Source organism: Microtus pennsylvanicus, chromosome 9 (genome assembly GCF_037038515.1).
Source record: "Microtus pennsylvanicus isolate mMicPen1 chromosome 9, mMicPen1.hap1, whole genome shotgun sequence".
Classification (NCBI taxonomy): domain Eukaryota; kingdom Metazoa; phylum Chordata; class Mammalia; order Rodentia; family Cricetidae; genus Microtus; species Microtus pennsylvanicus.
In genome coordinates this window covers 51,911,076-51,924,746 of record NC_134587.1, presented here as the reverse complement: position 1 = coordinate 51,924,746, position 13,671 = coordinate 51,911,076, and the positions used below count along the sequence as shown (strand labels likewise).

General features: G+C 46.8%; 2 protein-coding genes and 1 non-coding gene across 6 annotated transcripts in view; 2 read left to right on the top strand and 1 right to left on the bottom strand.

Moving 5' to 3' along the window:
- The window catches only part of Nr6a1 (nuclear receptor subfamily 6 group A member 1), a 169,401-nt gene extending 163,275 nt beyond the window's left edge, over positions 1 to 6,126 (bottom strand). For all 3 annotated transcript variants that reach the window (XM_075986056.1, XM_075986057.1, XM_075986058.1), the window contains exon 1: positions 5,820 to 6,126. In XM_075986056.1, the coding sequence (XP_075842171.1) occupies positions 5,820 to 5,919 (100 nt within the window). In that variant the 5' untranslated portion in view covers positions 5,920 to 6,126. The remainder of the gene's footprint in view (positions 1 to 5,819) is intronic.
- LOC142858083 (U6 spliceosomal RNA) lies at positions 1,650 to 1,756 on the top strand. Its single transcript, XR_012911963.1, has one exon. It is a non-coding gene; the product is annotated as a U6 spliceosomal RNA (small nuclear RNA).
- A 2,749-nt stretch (positions 6,127 to 8,875) lies between the features above and the next one.
- Positions 8,876 to 13,671, top strand: part of Olfml2a (olfactomedin like 2A) — a 30,712-nt gene continuing 25,916 nt past the window's right edge. The window contains exon 1 of one of the 2 annotated variants that reach the window (XM_075986055.1): positions 8,876 to 9,157. Coding sequence is in view for 1 of the 2 variants with exons in the window: in XM_075986054.1 (XP_075842169.1) it covers positions 9,598 to 9,870 (273 nt within the window). In the remaining variant the exon portion in view is untranslated. Of the gene's footprint in view, positions 9,158 to 9,582; positions 9,871 to 13,671 lie in introns of those variants that run through there. The other variant, XM_075986054.1, reaches the window with a different exon arrangement.

Below are 13,671 nucleotides of genomic sequence, written 5' to 3'. Positions count from 1 at the left end.
TCTCATTACAGATGGTTGTGAGCCACCATGTGTTTGCTGGGAATCGAACTCAGGATCTCAGGAAGAGCAGCCAGTGCTCTTAACCACTTAACCACTTAACCATCTCTCCAGCCCCTATCTAATTAGTCTTTCAGAAGAAAAATAAAAAACATGGAAATCTTAGCACTACAAGAAAGAATTGGAAATAGAGAACACACTAACAGAACTCTGAAATGCTTTTAGAGAGATCTAAAATTCCATGGTTCTATCAATTAAAAGAAGTCAAAAATTAAGAAACTAAGGAAATCCAAATGAGGAATTTTGTGTCTCTCCCTCAAAATTATCCTCAAATAGATTGTTTCCAATAAAAAGAGTAGTTCAAGCCAGTTGGTGGTGAGGCCAGCCTGGTCTACAGAGCTAGTGCCAGGACAGGCTCCAAAGCCACAGAGAAACCCTGTCTCGAAAAAACAAAGAGAGAGAGAGAGAGAGAGAGAGACAGAGACAGAGAGAGACAGAGAGAGAAGAAAGGAAGGAAGGAAGGAAGGAAGGAAGGAAGGAAGGAAGGAAGGAAGGAAAAGAAAAACAAAGAGAGAAAACAGTAGTTGAAGCAGCTCTAAGACACATGTGTCATGGACACACTGTGACCACAGACCCAAAGGATGACAGCTTACTATTCTAACAAGTCTTTTGATCACCATCACCGAGTTAAAAAAACAAATCTCACTTTGACAAAGCGAAGTAAGTCGCTGCTCTGGCACACACCCATCGTGTATCTCCATATCAAATGCTGAGATTTGTTTTCCGGAGTACATAACATGCTGTCCAGGGAATTGGTTTGCCAGGTGACTTATCAACAGTGTCTATAGAATTGACACTAACCTAAAAGTAAAAATCAGCCTAGAAAACAGAAAAATACACTACTACTGCCACCTGTGGTTTAGGGTTGAACAGCTTCTCCACTATAAACAAATTTAAGGATTCAGAGTTTTCAATTAGGATGCAAAGATATCATTTTAGAAGAAACTTTTAAAAGTTAACTCATAATACAACAAAATTACAGCATTTACTTGTTTGAAACTTAAGAATTCATAACTTCTTAATTTGTAATTACACAATGCTACAGAAAAACCACAAACTACCTTGAATAAAAATGTTTCCATTGCACAAAGGCTAACTTTTGAAAATCTGAAAACAAAACTTGCATTTTTTACAGAAATCTAGGAGTTTTCTCTTCAACATAATAGTAAATCCAGCTTGCTTTCAGCATGATAAAAGTCTGAAGTTCAATTATTTCTATAATTTAAGAACAAAAATCGAAAATGCAAAAAAAGCTCAAAGTAGGCTATTTTTCCAACTTATTTTCTCTCAATTTGCTTTCTCAAATGACAACCATGGTAGCATGGGGATCAAACGATTCTGTGCAGTTGGGGGTGGGGAAAAAAGCAATTCAGATCCCCAGCAGCCAGCTGAGGCAATCCTTGTCCTTCTAAGCTCAATCACTGTTAATTAGAATTGCTGAGTACACTAGAAAAGGCTTATTAAAATAATTTAAATAATTGTAACCCTCGGGAAAACAAATCTATTTTCTTCAGAGACATCTCTAGAAAGGATGATGTTAACAGGTCATAAATAAAATAAGCAAGAAATATTTAATTTAAATAAATTATGCCGTGCTCGCTTCGGCAGCACATATACTAAAATTGGAACGATACAGAGAAGATTAGCATGGCCCCTGCGCAAGGATGACCAAAAAAATAAATAAATAAATAAATAAATAAATAAATAAATAAATAAATAAATAAATAAATTATGCCTATTTGTTTCTAAACAATAGCTATCTCACAATGTCATGGGTTTGGTTGTTGTTTTTTTTTTTTCTTTCTAATTTCCCTAACTTACAGTCTAACAAGCACCCAAAACTATGCTGCAAACACTGGGAACGGGGAAGACTGAGGCTGATTTTAGAGATATCGTACAGCAAAGTTATATCCAGAGAGTCCTAAAATTCACAATTAAAATAAAGATGAACCCAAAACTTCAGTTACAAAAGCCTTAATAACCAAAACAGAATTCTCTAGCTCGGTACCAAGCCACCTTGCAAACTTAATAATTCTGTCATCTCTGAACATCACTTATCAGTGATATCCATAAATGTTCAAGGAAAAGCCAGGCAAACATTTATTAAGAATAATTTTTTAATTTTTAAGTTGACTTAAAAATACAAAAAAACACTTCCCTTCACAGCTTATGTTTTGGAAATGTGTTCGAGGTTTTACAAAGAATTGGTTATATTGCACCACTACCCACAGGGGCACATTAAAAAACTACCTGCTCCTTAAAACTGCTTCCTTGTTGAAATGGAAGCCTGCCTATCTGCAGTCAGAGCTTTCTAATTCTGACCGTTTTCTCAAGTAAGACGACTGACTATAATATGGTTTTTACACACAAAGTCATTTCCTTCTTTAAATTTAAGAGCTATTTTAGCAACTGTCCTAAAAGTGTGTTTTAACCTAGAATTTTTTTCCTTTGTCCCACAACTCCAGAGAAATAAGGGAGATGAGAAATCAAGAAATACTGATATATGTATCATATACTCATATATATATACTCATATGTGAGTATAGTTTAGTGTTGAAAACCTGCATTTTTTCATTAGCTTCCCTTCTAACACCTTTTCATATACTTGTACAAGGATACGACTTCTGCTACAAAATGTAGCATGAATTTCATATTAGTAAGCATGCTCTCCTCATACTCTGCAAGAATAAGGTGTTTTCAGCATATGGTGAACGGTAGGTACGTCACAGCCTGGAAATGTGGTAACCACATCTCAGATTTTTCCTTAAGGAAACTAGAGAATTCTTGGTTGATTCAAAATTAAAATTTCAAGTCACAAAACTAAAAAGTTAAATTTGTGAAGTAAAGTGCTTGTTAATTTAAGAAATTTAAGCATTTTAAGCCAAGCATGGTGGTGCACACTGTTAGTCCCAGCACTCAGAAAGGCAGAGGCAGGCGGTTTTCTGAGTTTGAGACCAGCCTGGTCTACAAACTGAGCTCCAGGAGAACCAGGACTACACAGAGAAACTGTGTCTCGAAAAAACAAAACAAACAAACAAAAAGAAGCATTTTGTTGGTAATCTCTTGTGAGGAAGCATCCACAGTACTTAGTGAGCTCATTTCCTCCAGAGAATAAGGTGAAATTATGCACTTAATTCCTTATAATGGTTTATAGTCTTTTTGCTATTTAAATATTTAAAAATCTACTCCCTCACTCTCTTGAAATAAAATGAACAAATGCTTCCTCAAAGCATTCATCTCCCTTTGAAATCCCAAAAGGGAGCAATCATTATTACAACTAAGTGAGTTTGTTATGAAAACCACAAGCAACAGCCAAAAATAGCAGAGTCAGCACAAGGAATTCCTGGAAGGGTGATGGTGCATCAAAAGGCTAGCTACTCTGTTCGGATGGAATCATAAAAACATCTGGAGGACTGTAAATTCAGCAATGGACTTTACTTCTTGACACAGACTGAAGACCTCCTCTCTAGATAACGACTTCAGGAAAAATGAAAATGTCACCATGATGAAAAGTTAAAGAAGTGCTTTTCCCCTCAGATATCAAACAATCTCATTTATCTTTGGAGAAAACTATTCATTAGGGAGGAAGGGGGAAAAAGTCCACTATTCCAAAGGAAAACTTTATATTTTGAAAATTCTCCCGAGCACTTTTTGGGTACTCATCAACAAACTACAAAACACCACAGACACATTGATAATTTTTGTACTGAAAAAACAAGCTATGCTACAAAAATTTCGTATTTTCTCTTGAACAAATTAAGCTGCCAAAAGTTCACATTGTGGTTTTGACAAAAAAAAAAAAAAAGAATGTATTTGTATCACTAACTTCGACTGGTGTGAAATAGTAAAAACGCTTTTAGCTTAACAGACTGTTCCTTAAAAGTCTTTTAAATGGTTCTGATCCTTTGAGGAAAAAATGAGTATTAACAGATAATCTGATTAAGAGATAAAATTGCCACACAGTTCTTTAAATGTTCCAATGAATAATTAATAACAACGGCATTGTTCTCTTGCTTCCCTTACAATAATATTCTCAAGTAGAACTGAAAGTGATGGCTGCAGTAAAATCTGTCATCCAACGGTAAGCACAGGTGGGGACAGGAACTACTCGCAAACAGGAAAGCATTACGGAAATACACTAACAGGGACATCCGATAGATCTGGGAGTGGAATTTTAAAATTTGCACGGCAAATTTGAGGTCAAGAATTACAACATTTCCAGGTTAACATCAAACCAAACCTCTGCATAAATTAACTTTTAAAACGTCAAAAACATTAAAGAAATCATCTTGGTTCTAGCCACTGTTCCTTTCTACCCTAACTATAGTCCTTCCTCCCCCTTTGCGACGTGGGATTTTATCAATCCCAAACACGTTCACATGCAGAATCACTCCCCATCGGATGCCCGGCCACCTAGGTCCCACACATCATACATATCTCAAACTCAAGAGCTTTGAAAACATCACCGTTTGATCACCATAATATCAAATTAGCCAGGTTTTCTTCTTAACTGGTTAAAAAAAAAGAAACTAAAGATCTACTGAATTAGCAATAAATGGTTGATGAACTAATAAACTTATGAAGAAGCAAATCCAGCCCGACTTCGCTTTTGTGGCTCCCCATTCATTCATGCCACAACCGAACGCCTTGGTGACCGATTTTCGGGTTGCTTTCCCCACACCTGCCAGGTCACTGTCCTGATTTGAGAAACTTCTTACTAAAGCAATTAATTTTTAGTGCCTCCTAACTGTCCCCGGTGTTTGCATTCAATCTGAAATCTGTTACTTGTTAGACACTGTTCGGGTCCTAGATCTCCCAGAGAATTGCGCGTTTATGGCGCAGAGAGGGGAGGAGGCAGGGATCTCTGAGAGCCTGCCCTTTATTCGGAAATGAGATGTGAAAGGTGGAAGGCAGGGCAAATAAATAAATAAATCGGGTTTACCGCGGGAGCGTTTGCCAGCCGCAACGAGCACCCTTTGTAATGCAGGCCTCCCGGGGCTATCGCCTTCGCTAATTGCTCCAGGGCGCTTTCCAAGTTCAAAAGTTCACCTTTTACGACCTCACAAAAGCTCCTTACACATTACCAATAAAAACATTCCGCCGCAAACACCGAGGGGGAAAATATCAAACAGAAACAAAACACTGCGCGGGGGAAGGGGGGGGAGCCAACCCGGAGGAACCTGCGGGCTGGGCCGGGACAAGGGGGACACAGCGGCCCGGCCAGGTGATGAATTCTCAGCACCCCGGAAGAGCTAGGCTGGGCGGCCAGCGAAGCGTCCGGCAAAGGCCGGGAAAAGGCAGGTGTCCCAAGCCCCGGGGTCCCGCCGGAGACCTGAGCCTAGGAGAGGGGGCCTGGGCAAGGGGAGGCCGCGGGACGGGAGTGGGCACCGAGGTCCGAGGAGAGTCACCATTAGGGGTCTGCGCAGAGGCGGACGCTCGCGGGGCTGGGAGGAAGCGTGGGGCTTCCTGAAGAAAAACGCCCCAGGATAGGTGCACGGTGCCAAGGTGTGGCGTCTGCGCGCCCCCAGATGAAGAAATAGGGTGCTCCATAAACCAGGGCCCCCTGAGGGAGAAAGGACTGGCGTAGGGGGGACAGCAAGGGGGGGTCCGCGCTGAGGGGACCGGGACCCCGCGGAGAGAAAGTGCGAGCCCAGGGTGGAGTCTACGCTGAGGGCCGCCCGGCGTCCGGGGCCAGAGCCGGCTGAGAGAAAAGGGGATCGCGGGCGTTGGGACCGCCGGGACCCCGAAGGCCCTTCACCCACCGTTCCGCGGCGGCGGAGGGAGCGCGGCGGGCGGCTCCAGGAACCCCGCCGAGCCCCCGCCGCCTCCCGCTCCGCTGGGCGGCCGTTCGTCCCGCTCCATGCGGCGGCGCTCAGGGCCCCCGCAGGCTTCGCTGCTCCGCCATGACTCGCGCCCTCGTAGTATTCGTCGTCGTCCACCGGGGGGAGGGGGCTGTCAGGGGCCGGCGGGCTCCCGGCCGCCGCGCGCTCTGGGCCCCGAGCCTCCCGGCTCCGCGCCCCTCCGCGCCGCGCCCCCTCAGCACTGGCCAGCTCCCTCCTTTGACGTCACGCGCTGCTGCCACGCACGTGCCCGCGGGACACACTAGGAATTGTAGTCCTCCAGGCGAGGCCGGTCACACGGGACTCTACCAATTGAGGGGGTGAGGTAAGAAGATAGGCAGTCCTGAGGAAGGAGAACCAAAACATGTCATTATTGTGAACTCTAATGAAACTTCCCATATATAGAGACCACAAATAGTTAGCCATGGTCCTCTCTGTTGTGACTTGTCCGTATACAGAGTTCCTTGTAATTCCGACACATTCCCCGCGCTAATAATGAGTCGTTCCAAGGAGGCGGGTCCACCAGGAGCCCGCTGAGCACGTGCAACCAAGCCCAGCCCTGTGGGGAAGGCCCCAGGGGGCGGGGTATGTAGGTACTCTGGAGGGCTTTCCTCCGGAGCAGCACGGACAAATTGGACCGGAGATTAAAGGACCCGAGTTTAGCCAGAGGTGACTGCGTTCGTATGCAAATAGAATCTATACAGCTCTGCTTTCCGGAGAACTGTTTAAAGCCTCTAACCTCCGGATGGGCGGGAAAGACTAAAGTTTCTCTTCCTCCTCTTTCTTTCCCCGCACCCTGCCCATAGAACAGATGGGCAAACTAAGATCAGGGTCTTTGATGCCGTCAAAGAAAACTTGAAACTCTTGACTACGGGTATCCTAAAGAGCTGATCCTCTTCCAGCCTGTTCGTCCCACCTCTGCTCAGTTTACCTGTCTGAAAAATGTGAATTGTAATAAGAACCATGTCGGGCCGGCGGTGGTGGCGCACGCCTTTAATCCCAGCACTTGGGAGGCAGAGGCAGGCAGATCTTTGTGAGTTCGAGACCAGCCTGGTCTACAAGAGCTAGTTCCAGGACAGGCTCCAAAACCACAGAGAAACCCTGTCTCGAAAAAAACAAACAAAAAAAAAAAAAAACAAATAAGAACCATGTCAAATGATAAGATACTAACACACACACACATACGTCGCCTTCCGTTGCACCGTGTCCAATGCTAACATGCTAACAAACACGCATACACACGTCGCCTCCGTTTACCGAAGTTTCTACCAAACAAAATCTAGATTTTTTTCTCCCCTTCCTCCACCTTGGCACAACTCCCGCGACCACAAGGTGGCGCGCGGCCACGGGCTTCAAGGCGAGCTGTGGGGACTGCTTTCTATGACGCCCCCCACCTCCCTTAGGAAACCACCACTGTAGTAGGCTACAGCCCAGCACGTAAGCGCTATCTGACCCACTAGAAGACAAAGAACCCTAGTGCTTTACTAGCTTGTTCTCTGCTAGGTCATGTCGAAGCGTCTGCACTCTGTCACCTCACTGCCCCATCTGCCTCGGCAGTCCTCCGGTTCCTTGTGTGTCATTCCTTACTTGTTTAAAAGTCTTTATCCTGGCATATGCAGTCTAGCCTGTTCCGATTGATTCCTGCCCACCCACACCTCTTTCCTCACCTGCTACTCAGGAGACTTTGCCACACCTACAGGCATTTTCCAAAAGCTGTCCATTACCAATAGTTAACCTGGGTTTTATGCTTAATTCATGCCAGCCGCCGTTAGAAGAGATTTACACAAATTATATGCTGTCTAAACCTCCCACACCTGCTCGATGAGGTATCCCTGATATTGTTGCTTTCACATGCAAATGGTATGGCCCAGAAGTGATTGCCATTATGTACTTGGTGGGCCAGAAAGCTGAAATACCACAGGGCAGTATTGACGCAAGCATTTGGGAGACAGAGGCAGGCGGATCTTTTTGAGTTCGAGGACAGCCTGGTCTACAGAGCTAGTTCCAGGACAACCAAGGCTACCCAAAGAAACCCTGTTTAGAAAAAAAAACAAAACATAAAAGAAAGAAGAAAGCTGCATTGCCCTTGGCCTGACCACTATAAACTCTTAACTCATCTTTTTAGATCCTGTTCCAATCCTTCCTTAATATCTCTGATCGAGAGACAACTAGGTCCCTCTATGTTTCCACATGGCCCTGTCTATCTAGGTGGACTGTAAGAAATGGTCTTCCTCACCACTTTCTGAGCTCCCCAAGGGCTGGGCACTGTACTCCGCAGCAAGCCCTTAGTGTTGTAGGAAGAAATCCTTCTTCAGCTCTGCATTTCACCATGTGTCAGGATCACATGGTCTTCCCAGAGCCAGCTTTCTCTGCATCACAGGCCCCTTCCTTGGAATGCCAAGTGGCTGGGCAGACATCTGATGCCTGAGGATTGAAAGGTAGATAAAGATGAAGTCAGCCCAACGCTGAGTTCAGCCACATGCACACCTCCTGGAAACAGCTCTTTCTCCTGTTTAGCTCCACACCTCCTCCTTCCCAAAGCCTCCCAAATACCCTTACCAGCCAATCCTTGGACTCTCGCCCCATTATCTCCTCTGCTACTGAGTAGCATGCAGTAGATGCTTGCTAATAGGCATCCACTAAGAGTCCAGCACCCAGACTGGGCCTTATTTCTCATTTTTTGACATTTTCCCCACAACCCTGAAAAGTGAGTTCCCTCTCTGAGTTTTCAGCTGAGGAGACAGCCTGTGTAAAGCAGATTTAAAGGGCCCTCGGCATTTATAGGGAATACAGGAGAAATGGAAAAGAAGGCCTCTGACGATGAGGGGGAGTCTGCAGGAGACACAGCTCAAACCAAAATCCCAAAGCCAATCAGGAACTTGGTACATTTGAGCTGTGGGTTATCCATGGTGACAGAGATGACTGTAGGAGGATGCCACTGGTTGTCCAGAAGAGGGCAGAGTTCCTCTGGTGGTCTTGCTCTAGCAGGACAAGCCTTAAAGAGTAAGTTAAGCCGGCAGTGGTGGCACAAGCCTTTAATCCCAGGGAGACAGAGGCAGGTGGATCTCTGTGAATTTGAGGCCAGCCTGGTCTACACAACGAGTTCCACGACAGACTCCAAAGCTACACAGAGAAACGATGCCTTGAAACAAACAAACAAAAAGTAGCTGTTATTGGCACAACAGAGAACAGAAAGATGGAAGATGTGAAAGAGAAGGGACTCAGAGACTGGAGAGCTTTGTCAGAGCAAAGGGTAAACTGTAAGTACTACTTGAACTTTGTAGCCATTCCCAAAGGGCAAGTTGACTGTTCCTCCACCACTTTTTTGTTTTGTTTTTGTTTTTGGAGGGGGGAATGTTTTTTTTTGTTTGTTTGTTTTTCGGGACAGGGTTTCTCTGTGTACCCCTGACTGTCCTGGAACTCATTTTGTGGACCAGGCTGACCTCGAACTCAGAGATCCTCCTGATCTTGCCTCCCGAGTGTTGGGATTAAAGGCGTGCGCTAGCAGACTATTTTCTCCCTTTTATCAATGGGGAAACTGGTACTCAAAAAGGCAAAGGGACACGTCTAAGGTCCTTCATTTCACAGAACGGAACCTCAGTTCGTCGCGAGCCCGTACTTCTCTTTCTGCCTGGCTGCAGCTATGGCTCTCTCCCACCGGCACTTCTCAATGCCTCAGGACCGCAGGGGATGGGCGGGGATGGGAGGGGAGGAGCGGGCACCCCTCCACCCTAGCTCCGCCCCCAGCGGCACTGCAGGGGCACCGGGTTGGGGGGCGCCCCGAGGCAAAGCCGGGCTGCAGCGTCGAGCTCGCCGTGCTGCTGGCGATCCCAAGCGTGCTCGTGGAGACGTCCGTTCCTGTCGAGCCATGGCAGCGGCAGTCCTCCGGCCTTGGTGCCTTCAGTTGAGGCTGCTGCTGCTGCTGCTGCTGCTACTTTTGCTTTGGGCTGATCCCGTGCGGCCCGACAGTAAGGTACGTGCGCTGCTGGAACCTGGCACAGCTCGGCGATGACCGGCACGAGGGGGCGCTATGGCCGAGGAGGGTGCCTTCAGCGGGAAGATGGGGACTAGGAAAGGCAGATCAGACTTGGGACTTGGTCTGGATTCTGGAATCAAAAGCCTTAAAAAGGGACATGTGCGGGAAGAAGCGTTGGTGATGATAGGGTGCTTGGGTCCTGGAGCTTGAGAAAGGCTCTGTGGACCTTGTAATGCTCAAAGATAGGGCCTCAAACCCAGGATCAAGTTGGGAAGTCCCAGGTGCTCAGGGGCTGGCAGGGAAAAGTGGTCAGTAAGAGCAACTGGTTGAGTTTCCATGCGGAGACCGCCCACGTGGTTGTAGACCCACGCGTGGGCAGTTATCCAGGTACTCTTGGGCTTGCAGTGGGCCTTAAACCAAGACTTTCAGGAGAGGCTGGGAACTCAGAGTTCTTTCCTCAGTGAAAAGGACTGGCCACCTGGCCTCTGAGACCTGAACTCACACTGTATTCACCTGTCGCTGGTGCTTTTACCTCTCTTAGCCTCTTTTCCTCTTTCCCTCCCTTCCTCCTTCCCTCTCCTCCTCCTTCCTGCCTTCCTTCCTGCCTGCCTTTCTTCCTTCCACAATCTCACAGTGTAATTCTGGTTTTGCAGGGAGGTAGAGGCAGGCAGATCACCGTAAATTCGAGGCCAGCCTAGTTTACAAAGCAAGTTCCAGGACGGCCCAGGTTGTTACACAGAGAAACCCTGTCTAGAAAAACAAAAACAAACAAAAAAACCCTGACTGGCCTCAAACTCTCAGAGATCCTTCAGCATCTGCCTCCCCAGCTCTGGGATTAAAGACATCATTCCTACCCCTATAAGCATGGGGGGGGGGGGATCGTACCCACTCCCTGCTGTTAATGATTTCTAGATTCAATGAAAATATCAGAATGTTTAGCACCACACCTAGTAGGTGCCTTATGTGTGCTACCACAAGAATTCAGGTATTAGATCCAGAACATAGAGGGAGCAAGAACAGATCAAGAACCTCTTAAGATTCTAGAAATGACCTGATAAATGGGCCTAGAGCAGTATTTTTCAACCTGTGTGGATCTCACCCCTCTGAAGTCAAATGATCCTTTCACTGGGGTCACGTATTCTGGATATCAGATGCTTATGCGTCATAGCAGTTATGAAGTAGCAATGAAATCATTTTATGGTTGGGGGTGGTCAGTGGCCTAGAGGAAACTGCTCACAGCGGATAGGGGCGGCAGTGACTTCTCTTGATGTCACTCCATTTTTTTTTTCCCTGTGGAACCTAAGTCTGCCTGTGAGCAGGCAAAAGGTAAAAGCTATTTTGCTGTGCAAACTTGGAAATATGACTGCATGTTTCTGGACTTCAGTTCCTCTAAATGAAAATAGATGCCCCCTCCGGCTCATTGTGCAAAATCCCAGATGACCTGATCACAATCTCTCACCCCCTGACTGTCTTCTGTGGCTGGGAAGTACTTTTGGACCTAAGCATCTCTAAGATTTGCAGAGGGCTGTAGTGCAGGAGGGCTTACATCCAAAACAAAGCCAAGACAAAGAAAACCCAACACCCTGTTTATGTAGTGAGTCAGCCAAACACTTGCTAGGATGGGAGGGGGTATATTTACTTGTCCCAGGGCAAGCTGGAGCTGGTGGAGTAGGGAGGATAAAGCGGCTGGGGACCCAGCTCAACCCTCCCCTAGAGACTTCCCATCCCTGCTCCACTTCAGCCAGCTGGGAAAAATAAAAATCAAGTGCTGAGTGCATTTCCTCTGCATTCCTGCCCAGCCAGACTCCTGCTGGCTCTGCAGAGCTGCTTTCATTATCACCCTCCCTCCACAGTAAGGTAAGGACCCTACTTCTTCCCTCCAAGCCTGGCCTGTTTTTGTTGGGGGAGGGGAGGAGCTTAGAGGACCAGGACCACCTTGGAACTTGAAGTGAATCGAGGGTCCCAGAGCCTTGAGTTTGCCTCTCATCAGCCTTCCTTTCTGCCAAGCTCCTGCCCATTGTACTCACCCTGGTACTGTTGGTTGCCCTGCATTCTAAGTTGCTGTTTACAGTAAGGCTCTCCTAAACAGGATTTGGAGTTTCCATCTAAGGAAGTGCTTTGTCTGACCTGAAGTAAGAGGGAACTCCCAGCTGCCCTGGTGTTTCTGCATGGCTGCCTAGCATCAAGGCTGGGGAGAACAGGCAGTTAAGACTGCATGCATGACACCCCAGCATGGCTGCAGACACTCCTGGGATGGGATAATTTACCTGCTCCTCCGACTGAGAAAGAGCTCCTGGGACCTCACTCTTCATACATGCCGGGACAGAAAGGGCTTGAGCAAAGAGAGCAAGGGACCAGTCCAGACTTAGCCCAGCAGGCTGTGGTTTCCTGGGCCAGGTCAGATGTTCCAGGCAGGCCAGTCCCAGGGGCTTAGGTGTTGCTTCCCATCTACTCCCAGAGTTTCCGCATGTGGGAGTAATTGGAAGCAGGCCCCTGAGCAGAAAGGGCAGAATGACATGGTCATGTCATTCTTTGTGGTACAGTGTCAAGCCAAGCGAAACCCCACCATCTCTCTATAAGGAATGGGCCTGCCTCAACACTCCCGCGAGAGCATAGAATGCTGGGACTAGGTCCATGCCCAGCATTTTAAATTCAATATCACATACAACTGCCAAAGGTTAGTGGTCCCTCCCCAGGGAATAGATCTGAATACCCTAAAGAATCACACTGGGGTGGTGGTGGCGCATGCCTTTAATCCCAGCACTCAAAAGGCAGAGGCAGGAGGATCTCTGTGAGTCTGAGGCCAGCCTGGTCTACAGAGCAAGTTCCAGGATAGCCAGGGCTACAAAGAGAAAAACCTGTCTCTCAAAATAATAATAATAATATTAATAATTCTGGGACACTGAGGCATCTGCACTTTCCTAGTACAACCCCAGATACTTCGTGGGTACAGCCCCAGCCCAGCCCAGAACTTATGGAGACAAAATGGAACTAAGATCTGTGGAGCCAGGGAGTAGCAGATCCTCAAAGAAAGTGATGTTTGGAAGATTAATCTAGCAGAGAGGAATGCACACTGACATGGGGCTGTGGTCATGGAGTTGGTGGCAAGGTAAAAAGTGGGGCAGATTTAGGGTAACACCTCAAGAAACCATTACTACTAGTAAGTTGTCCAGGGTACAAAGGAGGCACGGAGACCTCACCCGGGCAGGACGGAAGGTGGACACAGGATGGGATAAGATGCTGCCTGGAGTTTACCACATTGAATTTGAGGCCTCCAGAAAGAGGTGTCTGGATGACGGTGGACTTTGCAGGTGAGCTGCCTCAGGTGAAGTGAGACAGTCATGAAGAAGGCATCCCCAACCTCAATACAAACCTCATGGTAGCCTGCCCAGTCATTATAGGAACACTCCCTTACTCTAGCAAGAGTTATCCGGCTCTCTTCAAAAACACCTCTAGCTTAAAAAAAAAGAAAAGAAAAGGACTGGGGAGATGGCTCAGTGGTTAAGAGCATTGCCTGCTCTTCAAATGTCCTGAGTTCAATTCCCAGCAACCACATGATGGCTCACAACCATCTGTAATGAGGTCTGGTGCCCTCTTCTGGCCTGCAGACATACACACAGACAGAATATTGTACTAAATAAATAAATAAATAACACCTCTAACTGTCTGTTACACGGTGAGCTTTCCTTCCAAATACCCAGAGGCCTTCTAAACCCTAACGACCAGCACTGACACATGGGGAGCTTTGATGGCACCATGTGCTGTGCACAGCTCCAGGGAAAGATGGGGGCTGAGGCA